The following is a 27,994-nucleotide window of genomic DNA, read 5'->3' on the forward strand; positions in this document are numbered from 1 at the left end:
TTCAACTTCTCTTGGAAAGAAAAAAATTTACAATTATTTACAAAAAATTCTAAACCTATGTGAACTAATAGTTACGATTAGTCAAAATAAATTAAAATAAAACTAGTCATAAATTAAACAAGACTAAATTTTATCCGAAGTGCAACTTTGAAAAAAGAAAAAAAAATTCTAATAACAAAATGAATAACAACGCTTAAATTAGCACTAATTCCCAAACTATCGCGAAAAATACACAGTACTACTTAATCTGAGCACATCAAATCAACGAATGAAAGCTCTAATGCTACAGTTGTGTATCGGAAATTCCATAACAATAGATGAGTTTTTCAAAATGGCGATTTTAAAGATAAACTTTCACATAGCTAAAATTATCTTACTTTTAATCTCATCAAAAATGTTGCACTCGGAGATGAAAGTATATTAACGCTACATGTATGCTAAAAGTAGTTGGCCATGAACGTAACAAAAGCTCATTTCTCACTTAGTTTGGCCTTGGATTGATATTTCGTGAAAGCTTTCACAAAATATGCACGTTCAAAACTTTCCAACATCTCTAAGTGAATAAAATTCACGGTCTTTTTTCGCTTCTTTTTGTTACGAGGATTATCAAGGCCATCCGGTGCATTTTTATCTCGCAAATTCGAGCTTTCAACGTTGGTAGGTACCTGCTTCGTTCTCGAACGCGTTTCATATCTCTCCCGCGCCGCTTCCCTCTTCTCTTTGTACTCCTCTTCGTCCGGAAACGTTTGTTTGAGACAATCTTCGAGCTTTTTCTCTAGGAGGGGGGGGAGCTTTTTTCGTAATCTCTTTTTTATCTGGCGGAACTCTGCATCGTGTTTTGTAACATCTCTTTTAGGTCTCTCTGCTTCGCAATTTTGGCGAATTTTTTCCAGGGGTTTTTCAGGCTGCTTTCGCGAACCTCTTGGTAAATATTCCTGATCTCTGGGGTCATCGACCTCCTCCTCATCAGTATTTTCTTCTTCCATTTCAGCATTTTGACTTGTGGTTTTTTTCTTCGAAAAATCTCTGATTTTTTCCACCAAATCTCTGTTGTCGAATTTTGATCTCTGCTTTAGGTCATTTTTGAGCTCTTCCAACTGGTTTTTATTGAGGTATGACGTCATTTGGCGAGTGTTAACAATCTGCTCGTCGGTAGGGTCAGCTACATTTTTGACCATGTAACAATTGCTACCTACATGCTGTTCGACTGTATATGGACCATAGCGTTTTTGAAATAGCTTTTTTGAAAGTCCTTTTTCATATGATGACAAACGATGAGAAGTTAACATGACCAATTCACCATTTTCGAAAATGGTAGGGGGCCCATGTAATTTATTGAAAGCGACCTCATTATTTATTCTCTGCTGCATTCTTTTTTCGCGAATGAAATTCACTAAAGCCTGCTGCTGGGTCATATTTTCAATGTTCTCATCAACCACTTCTTGGGTATATACAGCCTTTCTGGCCAATTTGTCAGCTACGAAATTATTATGATCGTATTTTCTCGCCCTTACATGTCTCAACTCGAACTCCTTGAATTTTTTAGAGAGTTCAATGACCTGCTGGAATGCTGCTTTGTGATGAACTGGTTTTTTGTTGGTGTTTTTCCAGTTATTTTCTACCCATCTCTTTGAATTGTGATTTACTGCAGTGACCAAGTAGTTAGAATCCGAAAATACTTTGAGCTTCTCTATCTGGTTTTTTAGGGCAATTTCCATCGCTTTTATCAGCGCAATGATTTCTGCCAAATTATTCGAATTTTTGTATTCTGGGTGCACAACTCTTTCCGAAACATTGAAGTCTCCACTAGGTGTCCAACTGATTCCGATACCCGCTATTGCTTCATCTGTGCCATTTTGAGAACAAGCTCCATCCACAGCTACCCAGACAAATCCTTTTTTATCAACAATAAGCTTTTTTGGATCCATTTTGAGTTTTAGAGCTTCTTCTGTCGTTATAGATGGAACATTATTGGCACGTTGCTCTTCTCGTAATTTACTCAATTCGAATTTGGCATTTATTCCAATGTTAGGTACTGGCAAATCTTGAGCCAAGTTATCAGGAATTCCCCAAACTTCATTTGGCTTCACTCCGAATTCTGTAGGTGTATTATTTATTTCATTTTCCACCTGTTTGGCATATTTGTGCCAGCCATGATGAGTGTAATCGAAGTCCTCAGCTGATTGGTTGATTTTTACTCTCAGCCTGTCGCCAATTATTCTCATTGTTCTCTCCACTAAGCTTGATTGTGGATTGTACTTGGTAGTGTGGCCGATTTTCACACCGTAGGACTTGAGTAAATCGTTCCAAGTATCACTTACAAATTGAGTACCATTATCAGTGATCACTTTGCGCACCTTGTGCCCCAGTTTCTTTATCTCTTCGAGTATCTCTTTCATCACTTTTGAGACCTCTTCTTTAGTAGCCACAATCAGGGTTTTGAGCCACACTTTGGCAGTGAAGACACACTTCACAACTAGCATGTATTTTGGGTCCTTGGCTCTGTTAGCGATTTGGCCAATTAAGTCAGCTGACAAGACATCTGCTATGCCATAAGACTCAATTTGAGCATACTCTAGCTTCTTTTTCTGCCCAAAGTTCTTATTGTGTTTGCAATCGAGGCATTCGCTTGTAGCTAATTTGGCAGATTTTGGCACATTTGGCGAATAATACATGCGTCGAAATATCGAGTCAATTTTGGCAGCTCCCACATGACCATATTCTTCATGTAGGTACATTATGGTATCTTTATACAACTCGTCAGGCATGCATGGCACTTTTGATCCATCTTCTCTGATTCGATGCAGTATTTTGACACCTTCTTCTTCTTCCAAAATGACATATTTTTTCTCGAGCTGTTTCTTCGCTTTTCTCTGCTTAGAAGTCATGTCAATCTCGTCTGCTTGAAGTCTTCGAATGACTTTTGACCAATTTTCATCTCTGTTTTGGTACAAGTCCAGCCTCTTAAGACAATCAATCAACTGTTCTTTAACCAAATCTTTGTAAACAACGCCAAGTGGCACCATATGAGTCCAATTCGTGTTGTATAGTGTCAGTTCAGGTGCCTGTCTATCCCACCATTTTCCAACTCTTTTTGGCAGGTCATAGACAAGATTGTGGCAGTTAAAATGCGTTATCCACGCCGCTGCTTTGCGATGTATTTGAGCCAAGGTGTTAAATCGGTGCACAACTGACATTATGTCCTTTCTGACGTGCACAGTATATCCATGAAGCCACATTTCGAGTTTTTTTAATGCATTCGCGAGCGAGTACATCTCTTTCTCTATTATTGTGTACTTCTTTTGGTGCTCTTTAAATGTGTTGCTCACAAATAGCACAACGTGATCTACGCCATCTTCGTCTTTCTGGTATGCCACCGCATTCATGGCATCTTGGGTGAAACTCGTTTCTAAGTAGAAATCTGCACCATCAATTGGGGTGGCTAATTTGAATTCTTTACGATACTCAATTTCCAACATCTCTAATGCATTTTGCTGCTCTTCACCCCACTTAAAGTTTTCTTTTCGAGTCACTTCATAAAGTGGCACTGCTAGCTGCTGATAATCTGCGATGAAGCGCTTGTAGAATCCAACAATTCCCAAAAATGCCATAACTTCTTTTTCATTTTTGAGTTTGAATTCGCCTTTCTTGTTGGTGTGCTTCTTTTTGAATTCATCGAGCTTTTGGAGCTTTTTATTTTGCTTCAAAATTGCCCCAGGCTGGAGTTGAAAACCAAGATGGTTGATACTCTTTTTGAAAAACTTTGATTTTCTTGGATTGAGCCTGAGTCCATTATCTCTGATTATTTTCAGTGTATCAACTAGTAATTCCATCATCTCTTCGAAAGTCATTGCCTTGAGTAGCACATCGTCTACATACTTCGTTCTGCCTTTTTTTGCTTTCATGATAGTATTTATCATTTTCACAAATAATGCAGATGATACTTTCAATCCATATGGCACCCTTATAAACTGGTGGACTTCTCCATCTACTATGAAAGCACAATACTTCCTATATGCTTCATGTAGTACCATCTGCCAAAATCCTGCCACAAAATCGAGGCAACAGTACATTTTGGCACGTCCGTCTGTTGTTATAATTCTATCAAGCAATGGAGCTTCATTGTAGTCATTTTCGAGTATAGGGTTCAATTCCATAGGATTCAAGCATAATCTCACCTCGCCATTTTTCTTGATATTTGCTACCAGCGCATTGATGTAAGGTGAGGTCGAAGGTTCAACGATCTTTTTGGCTATCATCACTCTGAGAGCTTCTCTCACGAGTGGCATCTGTTTGTTAGATGGAGTATACTTCGGACCATGGAATCTTTTGATATTCTTGGGATCCTTGAATCTCAATTTCATCGGCGGTCCTGTCCATTTTCCAGGATACTTGCTGAACACACAGGCAAATTCTTTGAGTATGTCAAATGCTTTTTTAGCCTGTTTCTTCGTAACGGTTTCTTCATTTACAGCTTGCTCCAAATCCGATCTCAGTGTTTCCAAAAATACTTCTGGACCATCGTCCACATCTTCAGGCTCCATTTCCTGGTACTTATCAGCTGTGTTTGCTCTTTTGGATATGTGATCAATTTGCTCAACGCTCTTTTTCTTTACTCTGATTCGTCTGAGTGTAATCTTCTTCTTGTACTCTTCCTCGGTCATAAAGTTGAGTGTTTCAATCTTCTCTTGGCCTGGAGGGCAGCATGTGGCTCTTTTGTTTTCCACATCAGTCTTAATTCCAAGTACCTTCATGGTTTTGGTACCAATTATAAAAGTCTGGTTACACCCTTTCATAATGTAAAATGGAATTTTGAGCTCGCATTCTCCAAATTTGAGTTTTGGCACAATCACATATCTGTATGTCTCTACCTTTGAATCGTCAGCCAAACAGCACACAATAGGTTTTTTCAGCATGATATACTGAACGCTATCATAGTGATCTCTGAGCAGGATGTTCGCAGTTTCTTCTGATATTACATTAGGGGTTGCCCCGGTATCGAGCTGCGCTGGGTAGGTGGTGCCATCCATCGTAAGTGGCACTACACACGTGTCAAATTTGTCTTTTTCTCTGAGGATTTGCTCTCTGACTCGAGCCTCAATTTCCTCTCTGCGCAGCGGTGGTTTAGGTGTAATTGGTAGCTGGATTAGATTCATCGATGTTCCTGCTGTCGGTTGTGCACTCTGAGTTGTGTTTTGAGGCACATGTGTTGAATTTTGAGATATACGTGTTGTGTTGGGGGGCTTAGGGGTTGCCCCAGTCACGTGATTGACTGTTATTTTTAACTTCTCTGATGCCCCAGCGGATTTAACAGGTGTTTGCAACGTCTCTGATAAGTTTCGTTCCTCCTCATGGGGGGAGGGGATTCCTATCTTGTTGAGTAGCTTTTGGAGCGCTTGAGGTTTCATGAACTTTTTTAACTTCTCTATTTTCTTTACAGCATCAGTGACTTCCTTTTCGATGTTTTTAGGAATGTCTGAGTTCTTCTTTTCGATCAGAATTCTCTTCTTTATTACTTCATATTGCAAGCCATCTTCCTCAGTTATAACTTCTCTACTCTCTTCAGTCTGAGTGCCATGTTGCTCAGTGCCATTCTCAGGAGGTTTCTTCTGATGCCAATCGTAATTGTACATTTTATCCATCTCTTGGAACAACTCTGTTTTGCGTGCAAATCTGGGATAATATCTACCATTTTTTCTGCTTAAATGGAATTTATGCATCACTGGCATCATGTTGTAATCTTTATCAACTCGAAATTGACATTTAGACTGATCTTGTGAGTCTCTTTTCAAGTCCAAAAATAAGGCAGCAGGAGACCACCAAAATGACACAACATCATCTTCCAGTGACTCTAGCGCTCTTCTGTATGCAAAGTACTTGTCCATTGATACTGGATTACTTGCAGAAGTTTTTGGCTTTACCAGTGGAAACAGCAAAACAATTTTCTCAAATCCTTTCTGCTTTAAATTCTCCACAATTTGCTTTGCATAATTTTTCACAACACTCGAAGCCATGTCTGAGTAGTTCAGTTCATATTGAGCCAGTGATAGAATGGCTTTTTTCTTCGTAAAGGTGGCTGCTCTGATGGCTGTTTTCAGATCGCTGATGTTGATCTGTTCTTTGAGATAAGGCTGAGTGATTTCAGGCCTTCGTCGTGGTATTATATTTGCTAAAAATACAGCGAGTGAATCTCCAATGAGTTCAAACTCTTCTTGTGGTAGCTCATGGAATTGCTCCACTTGTGCTAATTTGCACGCGTCAGCTACTCGTTTCCCGACGGCAATCCTGCTGAATCAATCGATCCCTCAGGTGAGGTAGGGGGGGATTGTTGCTCCTCTGAGCTTTCATTCTCTGATGGTGTTTCTTCCTTGTTTATTTGATTAACACCATGTGTCTTTTCCTTCGGTTTTTTATACTTAGACTCATCCTTTCTGTCTTTTTGGTAGCTCTTGGTAGTCTCTGATTTGGGCTGACTTTTATTTTTATCGTATGTTGGCTTTTTATATTTGTCAGTTGTGCGCTCATTTTTGTTTTCATTGGTATTGTTCCGAGCTGTATAGGAACTGGAGCGCCTATCAATGCCACCAAAGCTGGATCGGCGATTCTCTGACCTTTGTTGCACATTTCGAGTCTGAGTAGCAGGCCTTTCTGGTTCAGGTGGTCTCTGAGCAAACTCTTCAACACGAGTCATTCCATTCAGTCTTTTCTCGAAAATGTTGATATCTTGCAATTCAATCTCAGTGAAACGTGGTCTGAGACTGGGTGTCATTTTGTAGTATATCATCATAATGATATCCTCGAATGGTGAATTCGTTGTTTTGAGCACTTTCAGCCATATCATCAATTCTGAGCATTGTGTGGTCGAAGATGTTTTGCACACTGGCATATTTCTGAAGTGATTTCTAGCCTCATTTTGTCTCTGAGGACCCCAAGCACAATCGATGAAATCTTTTCTCAATTGGTAATAATCAGTATTATTTTCTTGCAAATCTTTCCAAGGTGCCATATGAATCAGCTTATCATCAATTAGGACCATTAGGGCATCGCAGTACTGACTTTGGGATACTTGGTATGGCTGCATACGTCTTTCAAATCGGTGCAAAAAGTTGTAAACTTGGTACTTATTATCTTCCGAATATCTTACCCCAAATTCACGTAATCTGTCTGGTCTTATGTTGAAATTTGAATTTCCAAACTTGATTCTATAATTTAATCTGCGTTCTGGGGGTTTGTTTTGTTGCTCATTTTCAGCCTGAATCCATCTAGGATCAATCTGCACTTCTTGATCATCGTCGTTTCCGTGTCGATCATTCGCTCGATCATCGCGTCGATCATTTCGTCGATCATCTCTGTTATCGCGATTATAGTTACTGCTATTACTGCTGCCGTCGAAGCTGTTACGATTGTTGTTGTTATAATCACTGCTTCGGTCGCTATTTCGATCATCTCTGTTATCTCGATCATTTCTGCTGTCTCGTCGATCACGGCTGCCTCGATCGCTGTTTCTATTATCTCTGTTATCTCGATCGTTGTTTCGGTAATCTCTGCTATCTCGATCATTTCGATAATCTCGATCGTTGTTTCTATCATCTCTGTTTGATCGTGATTCTCTTGAAGATGATCTATCGCGATTATGTCTGTTATCATTTGTACGATAGCCGTTGTTGCTGCTACCGTTATTGCCACATCTCTCGTTACTGCGGCTGTCATTATCAGTGTTGCCCCTGTAGGGGGCGGGGGACCTTGATCGATCTCTAGATCCTCTCCTTCCTCGGAAAAGATCTGCGCCTTTGCCTGGATTTACACTGCTGCGACTGGCAGTGTTATCGGCATTGATACTGTTTATGTTGTGCACAACTGTAGGCACAACAGGGGGCTGGTAGGGTGGTTCTTCTGGATCATGAAGCTCTGTTACGAAACCGTCAACATGGTCTTTCCATGATAAATATTCTGCTCTTTCGATCTGCATATTTTCTTGATCTTCCAAGTACTGCATTTGGATCTGATGCATTAGGTTACTCATGTACATATTTCTCTCTTTCATTTTATTTATGATGAGCACGTGAGAGGTGAGTACCCGATCAGTAGTTTCCCTGTAGGCTCTGAAGGTTGTTCTCATCTCTGATCCTAGGTCATTGATCTTTTTCTCGTGATCTTTTCTGAGATCTAATTTCATTCTGGCCATTTGAGCGCGTAGCTCGAGATATAGGTGGCCTACATCCTCTCTGGTTCTTGAAATCGCCTTTTCAGAGTCAACTACTCGACTACTAATGGTGTCTTCATTTTTATCATGATTATCAGATGCAGCATAGGCCCATTTTCGAAAAATTAACTCGTCCTGAGACAATGGTGCTGGATATTGCTCATCAGGCTTTTTCTCAATTTTCAAATCAATTTTCTTCTCAAAATTCACAGGATCGAAACTGCAAATTTGGGCCATTTTGGATTCAGCAATATTTTTTAAACATCTCTCTGATCGGTTTATTTCATCTTCGAGTTCATATTCCAGTTCATTTTGGTTTATCGATGCATCAGGATTTTCGAATCCTGTCAGTAGTGCACTGCTTCCAGCTATAGCTTCGTCGGCACCATTCGCATCTATTTCGTCTAAGTCAGTTTTTAGAAAATCCAAATCACCATCCTCGAGTGCCACCTGATATTCCTGGGAATCGATCCGAATTTCAGCACTCCGCCATTCCCTTCTCTGATCCAAAATGTTCTCGTGCAAGCTGCGCAATAATTTTCGATCTCTAATTTTAGGTGGCTTTGATTTAGGTGTTTTTTGAATTCCTAGTTGTTCACGGCGTCGAAAATCAGCATCTTTCGCAGCATTTCTGGTCGAACGTCTCAGCTGCTTTTTACCGTCATTCTGATTTTCATTTAAACATCTCTGATTTACATTTAAACATCTCTGATTTACGCCGTCACTGTCATATTCTCTGATTTCAGGTCGCAATTGTGTCACACGTGTATCCAAGTTAATCGATGGAAAACTGGATCGTTGCGAATTGTCAATTCCAGGATTTGGAGAATTATTTTCAGCCGTCATCTCATATAGTCGTCGCATCCGTTCAGGTAATAATTCAAGAAATTCATCCGATAAATATTCCAAATTGTTCGTAGCCATTATCGAACTTGTAACTTCTCTGTTTCAGGTACGTGGTACAAGCTTTTACAACGTTCGGCGCTTGACCTTGAGCTTTCGTGTCGAGCTTGTTCAACTGTGCTCGGTTTTTCCAAACCAAAGCTTGTCGAACTTGGTATGAAAGCTCTATTTCTAACGCGATTTTCGACACTTTTTCGCGATTTTTTCGAGAATAAAATCTCACGTACCTGTTCTGATGAACGTTGCGGTCGCCAAGTTGACCGTTGGTTGATTGTTGCAGTCGCCTGGTTGACTGATTGGTCGCCTGGTTGACCAAATTGGACCGAAATTTTTCCGAATAAACGATAAAAAAAATTCGCGATTTCTTCGAATCGTCTCTGTGAGGTGAAACCTCAAATGGAAAACAAGTTTCCGATGCAATAAATTGCAATTTGCGTCTTACGAGCGCAATTGTAGGCTAGGCCTGAGAACACGCGGTGTGCCTCGTTTTCGACTAAAACGTCTCTGCTTGCGCCTAAATATTGCAATAAATGCAATTTTGAAAAGCCCTGGGTTAGAGAACCACGCTTGGGCGCCAAATATGTGGTGGTTTGGGACGTCTTTGCTTTGAGGGAGACTTCGCCAAGACCAGCGTGCATATAATAAGCCCAGGGAACCTAAACTTGCCCAATATCCTTGCGAAAGATATCAAATTGCAGCGATGTTGAGACACCTCATAAATGATCATAAGACTGCTAAATGTTCGTAATATTTTATTCACTTCTCTGGTATAACACACGCGAAGATTTATAATAAAATACACTACACATTATTAAATAAAATACACTTGTAGTATCGACTACAAGCGGAAGCTCTGAACTTGCTACCTTACGCTAGCACCAGTGAAAATATACCTAACGAGCTTTCAAAGCTCGAAGCTCGGAGTGGCGCATCTCGAACTAGTTCGATAGAGTGCACTACTCGTAAGCAGTGCTGCCACTCCGACAGGAACACAACTTCCCTCTAGGTGGAAGCTGCGGGCGCATCCCCTACCGGTACAACTTTTGTGAACACTTTTGAAGAATTTTGAGCGCAAAATTACATAAATTTTCTTCAAAGTCGAATGATTGATTTTCTCATATGATTTCAACTTACTTTGATAAACTACATAAGTGTTTCTTCTTCGATAATTTTTCAAAAAGGAACAACCAAATTTAAAGCTGCAATTTTTTAAAAATTCGCGAATAACGTTTTGATTGAAATTTTTGATTTTTTCCTAAAAGAGTTGGTAACCTAACATGATTGCTTACAAGGAATTTTTTCAAAAATCTCAAAAATAATAACCCAAGATTGGTCTCAAAATTCTTCAAAAGTAGCCAAAAAGTTTTGTATGGAAATTTTTGATTTTCTGCCGAAATATAACTCATTTTAATCAATATGTTCGTTTTAAATTTTTTCAAGAAAAAAATTATTTTAGGAACCAAAAAAACTCGAAAAAGTTGCCTAGTGGCCATAAAGTGATAAAATGACAGAAAAACATTATTATACAATGCATAAAAAAATACCAAAAAATCTTAGAAAATTACAAAAATTGAATTTTTGGCAACCAAGTGAAAGTTTTCAAGGTAGAGCGAGATTTTGATAATTTTAGTAAAAGAAAGCAATTTTTTGACTATTTCTTGCAAAAAAGCGAAACTTGTGGGTAATTTTTGGAGAAAAATGAGACCTTTTAGATTTTTTTGCAAAAAAATGGGTTTTTATTTTAGCAATTTGTAGGGGGAGATTATGCAGATCTGGGGTGCTAGTTACTTCGATCCTTAGCTTCTAGGAAAGGATTCACGAAAGTAACGAATCTCTCTACATGAACAGGACCCTCTGAGTACCATTGGTTCAGTCCGAGAACCTCACGGGGGCCCAACCCTAGATATCGGTTGGGGTTTGAGCCAGAATAAATAAAACTCGTAAATTGGGAATTTACTCCTTGTTATTTCCTCTGGGTGAGTGACCAAGCCACCAATATCATCATAGGACGAATTTGAGTGTTGGGAAACGAATATTAATTACGTAAATAAGAACACAGATCTTCTTCAAGTACATCTAATTATCTCAAATTACGAGAAAAGAACAACATGAAGTTGATATCTCTTGAGAGTAATTATTGGAGAAGGAAAGGGAGGTTGAGAATTACTACAAATTCGTAGCCTATTCTCGGATTGGTATTTTTGGATAAAAAATTGGTAAAGAAAAGATAAATACCTGGGATTGTGTTGAGTTGGGAAGACAATATAATTAATTCCAACCATACTAGGAATTAATTAAAAATTGCTTGTTGTATGGTGATACACTTCCGGAAGTTCCAATACACCTGACTTTATAGAATTAATAATTATAGGGAGTATCACAAGTCAGTGTGAAAAGATTCCCTATCCAATTAAATTGGACACGTAAATAAGAGGCACTTCCGTAAATAGTGACCCCTGAGCTCCACGTACTTGGCTAGTTTCATCCACTGGCGTTATAGAACGAATAGAATTAGTAGAATGAATATTCTGACCCCCGAATCCACACTGGTAGCCCCCTAAGCCTCGGAGAGTCTAGGAGAGCTGACCAGGCAGTTCGGCAGTACATTGGATACTGACTGTACAGTGAAACTAGCAACTATGAGCTTAGGGTAAAAATGAGTCTGGACCAAGCAGCAGAGGCAGCGGATGCGCGCGTTTCTAGGCTATGATTGGCTGAATATTATGTCATAAGATCGCGGAAATACCCATGTAATGATGGTATCCGCGAGCTGAATATTCGCGTCAGGTTGGGCAATATAGTAAATGTTTTTTCTCCCAGTTAGGTAGCAGAAAAAGCTGTTTTTTCTCCCTCTACAAATGCCCCGATTTAGGTGACAGATGAACAAGGGAGAAATATGGTACGTAAATCAATAAGAAGCGGGAGAACAGAATCAATAGAATCAATAATCTTCATATTCAGCATCAGTAATCTGCATGCCCAACCTATCAGCTAATCAATAGAATTAATAGAATCAATGATGATCATCCGCGCCCACTGCCCCGAATTATGTAGTATATTTACGTGCTTGTGAAGTGTGTACCGGAAGTAATAGAATTAATAAGAAATCCCTACAACTCAATCAAGATATTCCAGGGATAAAGATAGAAGAAAGTTACATGGAAAATTAAACTCAAGAGTAAAAAATACAAAGTAGAAAAATGCATAAAAAGTTACAAAATACAGTAAGTGAAAAATGCATAAGTAGTTAAAGTAGAGAATAAAAAATAACAACAATATTTACAGTATGAAAAGATAAAAAAAAAAATATCAGGTATTTTCGTAAATAAAAGTTGAAACTTGAAAATACAATGAACTGGAAATATTCAAACGTATGTAAAAAATTCATTTACATGTATGAGAATAAAATTGTAAAAACTCATTATTAATTGTAACATTTTTTTTTTTTTATTTAGGAGTACCAATGGGAAGAATACATACCGCATTGAAATCGTGCAGAGTCAACTTACGTGAATGCAGAATCAGTGAAGAAGGTAGGTCTAAATTGTTTACTGTGTAATAATCTAGCTTCTTGGTATGCCGACTGAAAGCCACTATGATATGTGGTATGCTATCATAAATTGAATTCTGATGATGAATTAATCGAACTAATATAATATTTTCGGCTTGTTTTCCCTGGTACTCGTGTATGGTGTTTACATGAAATCCTTTGCTGGCTAGTATTTGCTTCTCGTTTTGCATAAATACTAGGTAATGAGAATCAATAAAATGAGGCAAATGGTTGACATTTTTCAAGGTATGCAGGTTCATTTCGTCGTATACTTGTGAAGTAGACAGCATTCCATGTTGATAAAATTCTGATAATAATGCTGTGGTGGTAAGAGTGCATCGAAATGAAATGTTCAAAAATTCTATTTCCGCAATTAAATACTCAGGAATGCAGGAAAAATGGATTGATGGTAATGGCGAACGATTAATATACTGTATTTGATGTCTGTCTCCTACTAAAATTACTTCTGAAGCTCGAGCTTTCTCTACTGCAAATATAATTTGGCCAAAGTGAATTAAGAAAGCTTCATCAATAAATATTCGGGAGTAGTGAGATGTATTTTGGCTCATCAAATAAGAATCAATAGTTCGGTAATTGCGTCGTAAAATATTTTCATCGATTGAAAATCCATTTTTCTCATTATAGCGCCTGCGAAAATTCTCTGCACTGTCTTTCGTTGGGAATAAAACCAAATCACCAATGCTTCGGGTATTATCTAAGATGTAGGTAGTTTTACCGCAGCCTGGCACGCCTTGAACTAATTTGAAGCGAGGAATTAATAAATGTTGAAGATTGATATTTTTGCACGCAAAGAACAAATCATAATCGCTGAGAATTCGTGTATCTTGCGTAACTACCAACTTGTTAGAATTAATTTCGAACGAAGTAGAATTAATATCTGAAAATTTGATTAAATTAATTCCATCACAGGCGTATTTGTAATTACTATGTCGAGGTGTTTGAGTAAATTTATTAGAATTGATATCGTAAATTCCCAAGTCAAATTTAGGTAGAGTTAATTTTTCTGAGTTTTCGCAGCTAGAATGAATAATGCTGGCATTCCACAGGGCTAAAATAGAATTTTGGTACCAAATGTTGATTTGCTCATTTGCGGCATAGAATAAATATGAATAAGTATTTTCTTGTAAATCAGCCATTTCTTCAAAATTAATAGAAATAATAGAATAAATAGAAATAATAAATCAGGTTTGAACTAAAAGGTTGTACTCGTTGTAAATGAACAAATGACTAGAAAATAGAAATAATATACATATTCTTTGGAATAATAAATAAAAAATAAATCTTGTCGCCGGGAAAAAAAAAATAAAAAGAAAAAAGTGAAAAAATAGTACTAGCTTTTGATTGGCTTGAAAATTGAGCTATTTTTTTGTTTTTATGACGTAACCAGCGTTATCAATCACCGAACTGTATTTATTTATTTTATAAAAAATGATAATTGCGAAAATATCGATAGAATCAATAATACATGGTAATTAATACAAATCATTAACGTCGTTTTTCAGCTCTTCTAAAGCTCGGAGAGTTCGGTCGCTTGAGGTATGGTTTTCGTAGTCGCTTATCAGCTAGATATGGAATCAATCCCAGCAAGATTTCGAGATGGAAACTCTGCGGTAGTACTGGAAGATCGTTCTCGGTTGGACCCTGTCTATCAATTATTGTCTCAATTTCATGAAGGTAGATGATTCGTCGTGTATTACTGAATAATACAGCCTTGTATCGGAGCCAAGCGCGAAAATCTTTGCAAAGCTGATCATTTTCCTTAGTAAGTATAGGTGGTAAAAGTATGATTTTTGATACGTGTGTATTCTTAATAAAACATATCAGCTGCTTTGCATCCTCAATAATATCATCCAGCTTACGTTTGTCGGCAATGTCGCGATGTCCAATTGATAGTATGATATACTTCGGTAGCACAACGACAAATTTGCGCAAGTTCGATTGTAAATCTGTAATTGAGATTGAACGATTGATGAATAAATTGTTAGGCAGCTGATTGATAAGGTCAATGTTTCCTGCTACAGCATCGTCGACTATGCCATTAATAATTCCATCGCCAATTAACCAATGACTTTGTAGAAAATAAACAGGTTCGGGTCGTCGATCTGAACGCTTGAGTTTTCCAGCCACTAAATAGAAGTAAAATTGTGGCTCATGACAGTAATTTGCCATATCGCGCGGAATTTGTCTATCTAAATAGAAAGGCAGTTCCGCTACTAAAGAGTGAAATGTGGCTGTTGTCACGATACCATTTTGAGGAATGCGTAGCTTCGAAAATACACCATATGTTGGTTTATGATAATATGTAATAGGCTGGTTCGGTCTTATATCAATTCTATTGATTTTTAATCGTGCATTCTCTCTGTTTACAGGTATAATTGGAGCTGGAACAGGCGCTGCTTCGTATACGTGAGCTGGAGCTGATGGCTGGAGTACTGGATGAAAAACTTCTTCGAAATTGATATCTGATGTGGTCGATGAAGCCGAAGAAATCGAGTATTGATCGCATTGACGTGGAGGTACATATCCAGATGTTGAGGGCTGAGGGTCGGAATTTTCGGCGACAAAGCTTTCTAATGCTGCACGTAATTTTTCAACTGTAATCGTAGGTTTAGCAGACGTACCGGAATCAGATGGCAGCGGCGAATCGATTTTGGCTGGAACAGCAGCTTTTTCATCATCGGAGCTCGATTCGGACAGATTTATCTCAGGAATGGCGATCGCTGGCATCGACGCTGGAGCGGAGGTTTGTAACGTTTTGATCAGCTTATCTTTCTCTTGAATTTCTTCGGTTAATGCTGCATTGTGTCGTAGAAGCTGTCGAAGTTCGGAAGCGAGCTGGGAATTACGTTCGTGCTGATTATTCATCGCGATATTCATCTCAGTGAGTTGAGCTCTGGTAGCGTTATTGATGATGAGACGAATGCTTTCGGCGATTGGTGATTTTTGAACGACGATCTCACGTAGCGCTTTGATATCAATATTCGCGACGCACTTTTTGAACGGACAAGGTATTTTTCGCTCTTTAAGAGTTTTTGTCTTAATCATAAAGCACTTCAAGTGCACCAAATGGTTACACTCCTTACCAGTGATTAATACCGCAGGTCCAGTGGCACCGGACGGAGGAACAGCGAGCGAACCGTCACAGAAAGGGCAGACAGCTATCGAGAGCTCACAAGTATGATCAATTTCCGCGTTGGCCATAGCACTGGCAAATTAATTAGAATTAATAATTATAATTATAGAATGAATAACTGGAAACTCGAATAAATAAACGGCTTGAGTAACGAACGAACTGAACGAAGACATACAATCCTTACAAAGAACAAATTACTTATGAAGACAGAATCAGTACTTGCGTAAATTCCTGGTGCAAAAAATGGCCTAAAAGGCTGACGGTGGAAGGGATTATCTCGCAAATATCTTGTTAAATGTTGGGTAAAGGGAGTAGAAAGCTATCTGCGATAGCTGTAGATTATCGCTAGATGTCTGGCAAATTCTATATTTAATCCCTTATCTATTGTAGACAGCATTGTTAGAATAATTGCATTTTAGAAGATATATTTGTTGATAATTTCTGTCTGTATGCTATTTTCATCCTTGAATAAATAGAATCAATAGAATCAATATCGTGTATTAGTAAATTTTCTTTTTGACGAATCATTTTCAGCAAATTCCACCTTCTCACCAAATAGAACAAGTTAAACTCTGTCAGGATAGGTAAAATGTACTCGTGGACATTCTCAAAGCAAAATGAACAATCTCCGAGTTGGTAATTAATGATATCAACGTTGTATGATGTTAAAATAAAGTCGAAATATAATATTTACGTGTTCACGATGAAATAATAATAAATAATAACTGAAACTTCTTTGAAGATATGAAATCAGGGAACTATGTGTACAAAATGGCTAAATAGAACAAATGGCAATCATCCCCAGTATTATTATTCAAACGACGTATCGTAATATCACCATTCTCTTGAACATATTAAATGATAATTATTTACAGGTTAAGAACTCAAGTAGAATCTTCTCTTTCGAAATGATATGATATAAGGAATTACTCTTAGAGATATGCATTTCTAGATATGTTGATTTCGCATTGTAAGTAATTGAATTAATTGAATCTGTAATTGAACAAATGAAACAATAATGTTCATGCCATTTTTTTTTTTTTATTTTTATCTTCGGCACAACAAAAGGAACATAACTCACAGCTATTCAAATTGCAATAATAACAGAATCAATATAACATAGAACAAGTAGAAATAATATTTGAATAGGTAATTCAAAACTCAAAAATCAACGAACTTAGAATTAATAGAACTAATATAAACTGGTAATTTCGTAAATACCTGTAAGAAAGAAAAATGCGACTAAAAATCCAAATTAATAGAAATAATACACGAAGACATGTAAAAAGAATAAAGATGATATCGAAAATAACAGGCTTTGACAAGGAGGTAACATCGAATACTCAGCCAAATCGCCATGTCTTCGTCGTAAACTTAGAAATAATAGAAAAAATAACAAAATTCACAAATTCAAACAACGAAAAAACAGAAAACAAAAGATTTACGCAAATGCCGGGTATAGAATTAATCGAAATAACGCAACATATGAGCCAAACGGTAAATGATATCGAAATGTACGAACGGATGCGCATATATGATGCCGGCGAGGTCAGCATGGTAAGGCTGGACGCGATCTACTGTTTCTTCCAAAAATTGCAGATAGGTAACGCGGGATCTGTCTAATTGAGGCAAAATTCCTCGCTGCCATTCGCGATAAGATCGACGAGTCTCCGCGTCTGGTCGTCGATCAGCGATGATTATCGGGAGGATAAGAATTCGCTCCACGCGTTGGTCTAACAAAAATTGAATCAACGCTGACGTGTTTATTCTGGCCGTGTGCTCGGACTCAAGCGTTAGGTCGTGTCCTCCCATGGCTACTACGCAGAATCAAGGTACGTTACGAGCGTGCTGTTGGATGTTGTGGCGAAGGCGTTTGGCCGAAAGAAAACTTCCTGCGAAGCGGCTACGGTCCCAGCGACTTTTCAACGTTGGATCTCGTCTCAGCGGTTCTCTCGCAACACCGTGGGCGAGACCGTCGCCAATCACCCACCATCCGTTCAGGAAAATATGGGTGGTTGGACGGCGGTCGTCCGGTGACCAGCTCGTATAAACTGAAGAATACATCTGCTGACTATGCAGAGTATACTCGTGACGAAGCTCGCGCTGAATCTGCGGGTTGAAAGTATAGCCAGACTGGTTCAAAATAGCCATAATATTTCCACGTCGATGTGGAAATACAGCGCTCTGGACGCCACCATCGTAGACTCGTATTTCACGTCTTGTTCTGAAGTCTTCATACGGAGCATCCTCATCATCAAGCAGCGGCTGGTTACGCGGCTGATGGTCGTTGCGTTGTTCGGTCGCATTCCGCATGACGTGGTTTACTAAGACGTTACTGGAGTTGTAAAATGAAGAGAAAACATTACGTGTACTAGGCCGGAAAGGCTCGCGAAATCGCGACGGTCCGGCAACGTTTCCTACTTCTCCCAGCTCTGGCGCTACTAAAACTGGTCCAGAATTCGATGGGTGAGGCTCCTCGAGGTTTACATTGTCAAGATTAGGAGCGGATGGAGCTGGAGCATTGACCGAAGATGGAACCGGCTCTGGAATCACACCATCTTGAGCATCTCGCTCTTGGTCCATACGGCGTTGCATCTCACGTTCTTCTGGAGAATAAATAGAATTAATTAGAAATAATTGATCAAAATCACGTTCAGGTAAAATAATTTTAGAGTTTGAGATGCGTAAATTTGCAATAGAATTAATAGAATTACCGTTCGTTTGAACAAATCCTTCTGCAAACGCTCGATCAATTGGTTCATTAAGGTCGTTGCGCTCATCGACGTCTTGATGATCGTTGGCTTCGTTATCGTTATTTGCGTAATTATCTGGAGCTCGATCTTCTTGATTTTCGGCGGCATGAATATTTTCATTTCCAGCAACTTGATTGCCGTGATTTACCATTTGCTGCTGTGCATTGGCGATATCGTCGTCGTCATCGTTATCTCGACGGTTGAGATCGTCTTCGAAATCTGGGATTATAAAGCGCGTATCGGTTATAAAATTACTCCATCTTGGAATATATCGATGCGGGCTATAATCAATATAATTACCTTGGTAATCTTGCGCTGGTCGCCTAAGTCTGGAGATTTCGCGTTCGAGATCTGCGATTCTTCCGGTCATAATTTCATTTTGCGCTACGGCGTCACGTAAAGAATCGTTCAGCGCATTTATACGCTCTCGCTGGAAATCAATCGTGTCGCTGAGATTTGCGATTCTATGCCGGTGTCCAGAGTTGGTGCAAATATTGTCAGGCGTCTCATAGCGGAAAATAACACTGTGATAGTGTTGTCGAATCAAAACCGCACCGCAACTTCGATGTTGACATTTTGCGGGGAGATAGCGGTAATTGCCGGCGGGCGTACGTTGCTCAGTTAAGTTTTTAACGCACTCGCGATGGTAAGTATGTGGACAGGTTTCATTCCGTACAGTTTCTTGTCCTGCCACGAACTCCTCCCCGCAGTACTGGCATACCGGAACACGATACCTTTCCATTGGCCTAGAGGACAGAAAAGAATCAGTGTCAGATGAGTTATCGCTGGAATCTTTGATGCTTATAGATTGGATAAAATCCGTTGGAAAATCTAATCGAGAAAAGTTAGGTTCGTATACACGTATATCATCCATATAGAAAGTATTACACAGCGAATCAAAAGTATTTTCCCATAGTCCTTCTTTAAATCTGGCTCGATCAAATTCGCGCTGTCTTAAGAAAGATGAAGTTTCTGGCTTCTTGAATGAGTATTGATTGCCATTCCATGTGATAAATTTATGGATATTCATGTCGAAATAGAAATAATAGAATTAATAGAATAAGTTAAAATAATCAATACCTTTCTTACGCAAATCGTAGCGAACAAACGAACAAACTTCAGCCAAATAATTAGCGACACAGCAGAACGAATAAGCTGGAGAAATAGTAATGCGTAAGTACAAGTTTCACGAGCGAAAATAGAAACAATATGAATAAGTTGCTGGTCAATTTACCTTTTTGCAAATTCCGGTTCAATAATCGTCAAACGAATCAATATCTTCTTTAAACTAAACGTACAAATCGTCGCAATATAGCTGGTGTAACAGAATAGAACAAATAGAATCAATAGTTGTTTTGAATCTTCGAAAAAATAGAATCAATATAGCATACCAGTAGCAAAGCGAAGCTGGATCATATCTTGAAACAATACAGTTCTTCAACTGACAGAAATCTTCGACGAAACACTTGAAATAATTCAGTTTACCAATCAACGAAAATCTGGGATGAAATAATTGAATTAATAAACTGACGATTAAAACAGCAATGTACTTAGGCTAGCTATTTAAAACACACGTACAGAATCGAATTAGATGATGAATTTTGGTTCACCTTTTTTCCAAATTTGAAACGAGTTTTAATAGAATCAATAGAATTAATAACACGTGGTATTGTTGTAATTATTTTCAAAGTAAATTAATTATCGATATGATGGCTGTGTTTGTAGCCTAAAGCACGTGGTTGATGGTAGGTACGATGGTACGTGTGTTTTACAGAAAAATCGGTAAATTGTATAAGACCATGCAAATTATAAGTGAGTAAAATTACACTAGTACTTACAATTCAATAGAATAAATTATTCTCCAGGTATTGCGACGTATTTTTCGCGTTGAACACACGAGATGGCGAATAAATAGCTGGAATTTTCAAAATGGTTTAAACGATCCAACAAATATGAAAAAATAGAGTAAACGAACCAAGAAAATACAGCGCTGCGTAAATCTTACCGATTATAGAAATAATAAGAACGAAATTAAACTTTGAAAGAATAGAAAAAATTTCACCACGTTAGAGATGTACACACTAAACACAAAGAGAAGCAAAAGTCGAATGATGAAATGGTAGGTTTAATGTGTAGGCTTAGGCTGTCGCTGCTATTGCTGGGTTTTTCTAGGAACCGATAAGGATCATTGTTAATCGAAGCTTGGTTCTTATCGCAACCCCCTTCCCTCTGTACGTATAATATCGGTCTGCGACTGTCTATTTTCATATACTAAGCAAAGATTTGCTTGTCGATGATGGTTAGGCGTAGCTCGGTTCGTGGATAAAAATAGAAGAAATATTTACAAGGTCGTATTTTTGTTGATTTTATTTGATAGATTAAAATAGAAATAATACACGATTAATAAAATGAAATGAAATGACATTTCTCTGTCTGGAAAAAATACACGTTATGTACATCATGAATAAATTGAACAAATATCAATCAACCGGAAATTACGCAAATATCGGTCGAATTCATAGTTGGTTAGCTTCTTCTAAAGATTGAGTGAATTTTACGATACGGTACGCCATTTCAGCGTAGATCAGCGGATTTGAATAATAATTTCCAGCTCCATCTTTGTAGAAAGGATCCGCTCTATCTGAAATTTCTTCAAGGCTGGTTGCATATTTTAAAATCTGTGGGTCCATTTCGATTAAATCGGTACGAAGCCACTTCCGAAATTTCCCACGTAGCGAATGATCTGGCAGCATATTTGAATTAATATTTGGTAAAATTAAAATGTCTTCGACGCCTTGATCCAATAGGAAAGCAATCAGCTCCTTTGTGTTATAGCAACATTTATTGAACGTTTCTTTCAGTATATCATGGCAGCCGATAGATAGGATGATTCTTTTTGGAACTAGGATTTTATGATGCTTGATATTATGCATCAAACGCTTCGCTGAAATATTCGTACCGGACACCTTTGAATTATCCCACATCTTTATAACTCTTTTTTCTTCTTTGACAGCATATCTTGCAATTGCATGCGCGATGCCGTCGCCAATCAGCCACCAGCCGTTAATGAAACAATGCATAATGTGCATACCGTCGTACCTGCTTAATGAAATGTAGCGGCTTATGTAGAAATGCTGCTGAGCGTAAGTGTAATGGTCTTGATAATCTGGCGGCATGATTGGACCGTAATCGCAATTTTCGCTGACCAATTTGTCTTCTAAATTATCCCATGTAATTGGGAGAAAAACATCCTGGTAGCTGCCATCAAAGCGACGAATTCTGATGATATTTTCGGCTTTATTTACGTAGCGAAGCGGATAACAGTTGTCCAATGGGTACATTTTTCCAGAAATAGAAATAATAGAAAAAATAGAAATAATAGAATAAATTAAAATTTTTCTTCTTAGATGAAATGATATTTACACAGTTCTGCAGCAATGAGTAATTTCGTACGAATCAATAGAATGAATAGAATAAATAGTGGTTGAATCAATATTTATTTGTATTGGGACATTTGTGAACAAGAGATGTTAGCTGAAGTCGGTTGAAAAATATAATGAACAGCTTTTGAAATGAAACTTGCGAGGTAGGTAGAAAAATAATCAACATGTTAGGACCGGAGGGTCGGAGGGCATTTGCGACCAATCAGGAAGCTCGGATAACAACTCAACGAATTTCATTCGCTGCTCATGATCGAGCAGGTTCAGAATCAAAGAATTAACGTGTTTAAAACGCCTTCTACCTGTCCGTGGCCCGTCTTCAGGTGCGTCAGTACCTTCGTCGTAATTGATATTTTCGCGCTTGCGCATATTATATCGCAAATTAGCTTGATGTTGAATATTTTCGCGAGATTTTTCATCTGGAACTACCTGAGATAAAACAGCATCAAACCGCTTGGAATCATAATCATTATTTTTCTTCCGAAGCCGCTTACGAATCTGAGTAAATTGATCTAATTTTTCCTCATCGTTCATTTCGCTGAATTTACGAGTTTTCTTCTTTGGTGGAGCTTCAAGCTCTTTAATAAAGTTTTCCAGCAAATCTCGATGCTCAGCAAATTGCTTCATTCTTTTCTGTAAGGAGCGATCATCGTATTTGGAGCGCAATTTTGGTTCTTCGCGTAGCTGCTTAAGATGATGTAGGTTGAGGTAGGTCGTAATTTGACGTACGTTGATAAGCCTCTTATCAGTCTTGTCAGCAATTTTTTGAACTTCGTAACAATTTTTCCCCGCGTGAGCCACCACTACATATGGCCCAAACCTTTTTGGAAAAAGTTTAGCTGAAGCTCCCTTGTCTGCGGATGATAGCCTGTGATTGGTTATCATAACAAGTTCACCTGGTTTAAATATTCGCGGGTCACCAAAACACTTATTATGTTTCTGCTCCCGGGATTGAAAATCTAGCTCACGCTGCTCCTTGATATATCTGATAAGAGCTTGATGATTCATAAGTTTATCAGCTGCTGCGATGTCAAATTCGGTAGTATATACAGCTTTACGAGCGAGTCTATCAGCGGTGAAGTTGCCAAAATCAGTCTCTCGTGCATAAACATGAGTAAGTTCGAATAAATCAAATTGAGATTTCAGCTGGATGATTTCTTTAAATATCTCTTGATGATGAACTGGCTTCTTTGCAGAGTTTTTCCAGTCGTTATCAGTCCATTTAGAAAAAGTATCATTTACAGCTGATGTCAGGTATTGGGAATCAGAAATTACGTGTAATCGAGTAATTCCTTGCTTAATAGCAATTTTCATTGCGGTAAGTAGAGCGATAGCCTCAGCTAGGTTATTCGTAGGTGTATAATTTTCGTGCTTGATTCTTTCGGAAACATTTTGTTTACCCTCAGGATGCCAGCAGATGCCAATTCCAGCGGTAGCGTCATCTGAACCGTTGTTAGCGCAAGCGCCATCGATCGATACCCAAACAACGTTATCAACAGAAGTGTAAACATTGTTGAGTAGGTCAAGTTTCGAATTCATTAAATCTCCGCTAATGATAGATGGTAAATCTTGACGTTCTTTCTTCTCCAGTAATTTGCGTAAATGATATTTGGCATTGAATGTTACTCTTCCAGTAGGAAGGTCGGTTTCAAATTCTGCAATTTGCCATACTTCGTCTGGAGGAACGTTAACATCATTCGGCGTATTATTAATTTCTTCTTCAATTTCCTTGACGTAAGTACTCCATCCATGGTGTGAATACGCACCATCTGCATTGACATTCATTTTCATCCGTAAACGGTCTCCAATAATGCGCATAGTTCTCTCAACCAAGTTTGATTGAGGATTGTGCGCTGTTGAATGTCCAATCGCTATCTTATATTTCTTCAATAATTTACGCCAAATCTTGTTGGTAAATTGAGTAGCGTTATCTGTAATTATTTTACGAATTTTATACTTTTTAGAATGAATTTCTTTAATTACAGCTTCCATAGCGTTGGCAACAGTTTGCTGGAGAATATCTTGAAGTGGTGATAACCAAACTTTTCCAGAGAAAACATCCTTCGATACCAAGAGATATTTCGGCTGATTGGAATAATTTGAAATCGGTCCAAGAATGTCTACAGAGATCACATCAGCAAGTCCGTATGAATTAGTATATCCAAATTCGAGTGGTTTCTTTTCTGAATAAGTTTTATTTGCTTTACAGTGCAAACACTCGCTGGTGATAAAACGAATAAAATGCTTCGCATTGGATGAGTAGTACATACGACGGAAAATAGCTTCAAGCTTGTTAGCTCCAACGTGGCCGTAAGTCTCATGAAGAAATAGAATCATGTCTTTGAAGATTTCGTCGGGCAGCACTGGAACACGGCTCTCATCTGGGTAATTGAAAATTAATGTTTCTTTGTTGTCAATCACTTCAATTGAATAACGTTTAGCTAGGTTATTTTTGATTTGTACTCCTCTCGCATCTAAAAATTCATCTGGTGTTTTTAATCGACGAAAAATATCTGCGCATTTTGGATCACGTTTCTGAAATAAACTGAGACGATTGAGATAATCCAATAAATGAGAACGAATACGCAGTGAGAGGTCATTTTCTTCGGTAATGAAATTGGAACAATTCGCACTGTTAATAGTTAGTTCGGGAGCCTGCATTCCGAACCATTTCTTGTGTCTTCTTCGTAGGTCGTAAATCAAATTGTAGCAGTTAAATAACGTAATCCATCCAGCGGCTTTTCTGTGAACCTCTGCGATGGTCTCGAATTTATGTACAATTGAAAGTAAATCGCTACGAACATGAATTGTTCTGCCATGGAGCCATAGTTGTAGTTTTTTGATGCTTTTGGCCAAGGTATACATTTCTCGTTCAATTAAAGTATACTTCTTTTGGTGCGGCTTAAAACTATGGCTGGTAAATAGAATAATTTCGGCTTGTCCTTCGTAATTTTGATACAAAACAGCATTCATGGCATCATTAGATGTGTAAGTATCTAGGTACAGGTCGATCTTGTCTCTTGCTGGAACTAATTCGAAGTCTTTTGTATATTCTTGCTTCAATTTCTCGATAGCTGCATCTTGCCTAGGCCCCCATTCGAAGGGTACGTTATCGCAGGTTAACTCATACAAAGGTGCAATAATTTGTTGATATTGAGGAATAAATCTTCGATATAATCCGGTCAAGCCAATCAGCTCGAGAATCTCGATTTTATTCTTGAGAACAAATTTTCCACGCTTAGTGTGCTTCGCGATGTAATCGTTGAATTTGTCAATTTTACATGACTGCTTTGAAATTCTGCCAGGGCTAAGATCGAATCCTAAATGCTCAGTTTTTCCTTTGAAAAATGTAGTCTTCTTCGCATTTAAACGTAGATTGTTGATTCGTAGAATAGTAAGAACTTCCACCAATAATTCCAGCATATATTCGAATGTTGCAGAGCGAAGAAGAATATCGTCGACGTATTTGGTGATTCCAGTTGTATCCGGGATGATATCGTTGACCATGTTTACAAACAGCGCTGATGAAACCTTCAAGCCATACGGCAAGCGAATAAATTGATAAACGCGTCCATCGACTTGAAATGCGCAATACTTGCGTGAAAATTCATCCATTACGAGCTGCCAAAATCCTGATACGAAATCGAGCGTACAAAACAGCTTTGCTTCAGCATCTTGAGTAATAATCCTGTCAAGTAAACCAGCTTCATTGTAATTCTCTGCTAATATTGGATTTAAATCCACAGGATTCAGGCAAACGCGGATTTCCCCGCTTTTCTTTACGTTAACTACAATGGGGTTTATGTAAGTCGAATCTGAAGGTTCAATGACGTTTGTTGCCATCATTACTTGAAGTTCCTTACGTAAGTCGTTCATTAATTTCTTTGATGGATTATACTTGGCTCCTCGGTATCGAATATCTTTAGTTGGAATGTTGAATTTTAATCGAACCCTTTTTCCGGTATATTTTCCAGGAAATTTCGAAAATACGTCACGAAATTCACTCAAAACATCGAAAGCTCGTTCAGCTTGCGGAACAGTGATTCTTCCAGCAGTAACAGCATCTTGAAGGTCAGCTTCCAGTCGTTCGATAAATATATCTGGACCGTCGTCTATAACTCCATCAGGTAATCGGTGATAATTGTTAAACATATCTGTTCGTCGTAAAATGTTGTTCATTTCTAATCTGTATTCATCTTTCAGTTTCCCGCCGAAAATATTCAGCTTACCTTCGTATTGCTCAGGCGTCAAAAAGTCTACCACTTCAGTATGTACTTTTGTAGATGGCCGGCAGAGTGCTTTTCGACGCTTGATTCTCGGTTCAATTCCAAGATACTCCATCGACTGGGTTCCAATTAAAAATACATGATTACAGCCTTTCAGCACATAAAAAGGTATTTTCAGTGCGTGTTTTCCAAAGTATAATGTCGGTACAATAATGTATCTTGCTGTTTCAGCTTCTTTCGAATCAGCTAAAATACAAACAGCTGGATTCTCTAGCTCGATAAAATCCAATTCATCAGAATGGTGTCGAATCAGGTGTAAAGCTGTTTCCTCTGACATTATATTTGGCACTGCCCCAGAGTCAAGCTGGGCTGGATAACAGGAATTTCCAAGTCGTAGTGGAATTACGCAGGTAATGGTGTCATTTCTTTCGTGTAATAATTGCGATTTTAAATTATCGTTCATTTCGGAGACTTTTATCGGTACTTTCGTAAAAGATGATGATTTCAAGGCGTTTTGTTCTTCTTGATTGACAGATATGCGATTAACCATATTGACTGAATATGCTGGAAAATAACGATACTCGGGAGAAGAAGACTGGGATCCTTCGTCTTCAGCCTGCTCATCTTCCTGCGCTGAATCGTGCTGGACATTTGTTTCGGGAGCATTTGCGTCGGGCATACCGGAAATGTCATGCGAGTTATCTGTTGTCTCGGTGAGAGTGTCTGATGTATCGCTGGCAGATTGATTTAAGGTATGCATCATTTCAGCTGCAGCTTCTTTATTAGGACAGTCTAGTATTTCTTGAATTAATTTTAATGAATTCGCTGTCATATGTTGTAGTGAGCCATCTGGTCGAGCAACAAACCGAGCATTCGGGTCATCTTCGGTAGTCAAATCAGTAATGGTTACAGGATCACGTGAATCCATGAAGCGCTTGGTTGGATCACAGAAAGTTTCAAGAAACTCAAGAATTCTTTCTCGTCCGGTAATTCCAAGGTTGTAATAATCACCTTTGTCGTTTAAATAGAAACAATTTTTATCAGGAATCACGTTGTCATTTTCATCGCAGGCTACGGTATACTTGGTTCCAACGAGTATATTTTCCACTACTTCAGCGAAGAATATTGCTGGATACAGTGAATAGCGTACGTTGCGAGTTGAACAGACATCTAGAAGGATATGACGAAAATCGAGCCGTCTCTTGAATGAAGTTGTTGGTTCATCTCCAGCTTTCGGGCGAACTGGAGGAAATATTACGAGTATGTCTTTAAATTGTTTATTTACTAGTAGTCGAATTATTCTATCGAAATAATTCTGAACGTATTTCATATCTATCGATGAATTATTCAGCTCAAAATCGCCCATTGAAATTAATACATGTTGTTTGGTGAATGAAGCGTTTTCAATTTCATGAGCTAATTCTTTCAATAAAATAACCTCTTTTAAATAAGGTTTTTTATCGAAGTCTAGTTCTGGCATTCCATATTTGATATAATAAGCCAGACCATCACCAATAATTTCGTAGTCATCGAGTGCTGATGGAATTCGATCGAAAGTAATAGAATTAATAGAATTAATTACAACTCCTCGTCCCCCGCTTGGCTCACAGGGGACCTCCTCAAGTTTTTTGGCTTGACAACTTCAACTTCAGAGTCTTCGCCGTCAGAGCTTGAGTCAGTATCTAGCTCCTGATGATTTTCTTCTTCTTCTTCCTGATTGTCCATTAATGACTGATAAATATAGGTGCACTTTTCCAAATCTTCG

At 38.3% G+C, this 27,994-nt stretch overlaps 2 protein-coding genes across 4 annotated transcripts in view; both read right to left on the minus strand.

Annotated features, from left to right (window-relative positions):
* The window catches only part of DAAM (disheveled-associated activator of morphogenesis-like protein), a 131,321-nt gene that overhangs the window by 66,309 nt on the left and 37,018 nt on the right, over positions 1-27,994 (minus strand). The window lies entirely within an intron of this gene.
* On the minus strand, positions 18,648-27,806 carry LOC135837385 (uncharacterized). The gene is made up of 5 exons (XM_065352640.1): positions 19,955-27,806; positions 19,798-19,878; positions 19,644-19,718; positions 18,864-19,309; positions 18,648-18,782 (listed from the first exon to the last, which is right to left on the minus strand). Exon 1 carries the CDS (start codon positions 27,707-27,709, stop codon positions 22,166-22,168), a length of 5,544 nt encoding a protein of 1,847 aa, XP_065208712.1. The 5' UTR covers positions 27,710-27,806; the 3' UTR covers positions 18,648-18,782; positions 18,864-19,309; positions 19,644-19,718; positions 19,798-19,878; positions 19,955-22,165.

The sequence above is a fragment of the Planococcus citri genome, chromosome 2 (genome assembly GCF_950023065.1).
Source record: "Planococcus citri chromosome 2, ihPlaCitr1.1, whole genome shotgun sequence".
NCBI lineage: Eukaryota > Metazoa > Arthropoda > Insecta > Hemiptera > Pseudococcidae > Planococcus > Planococcus citri.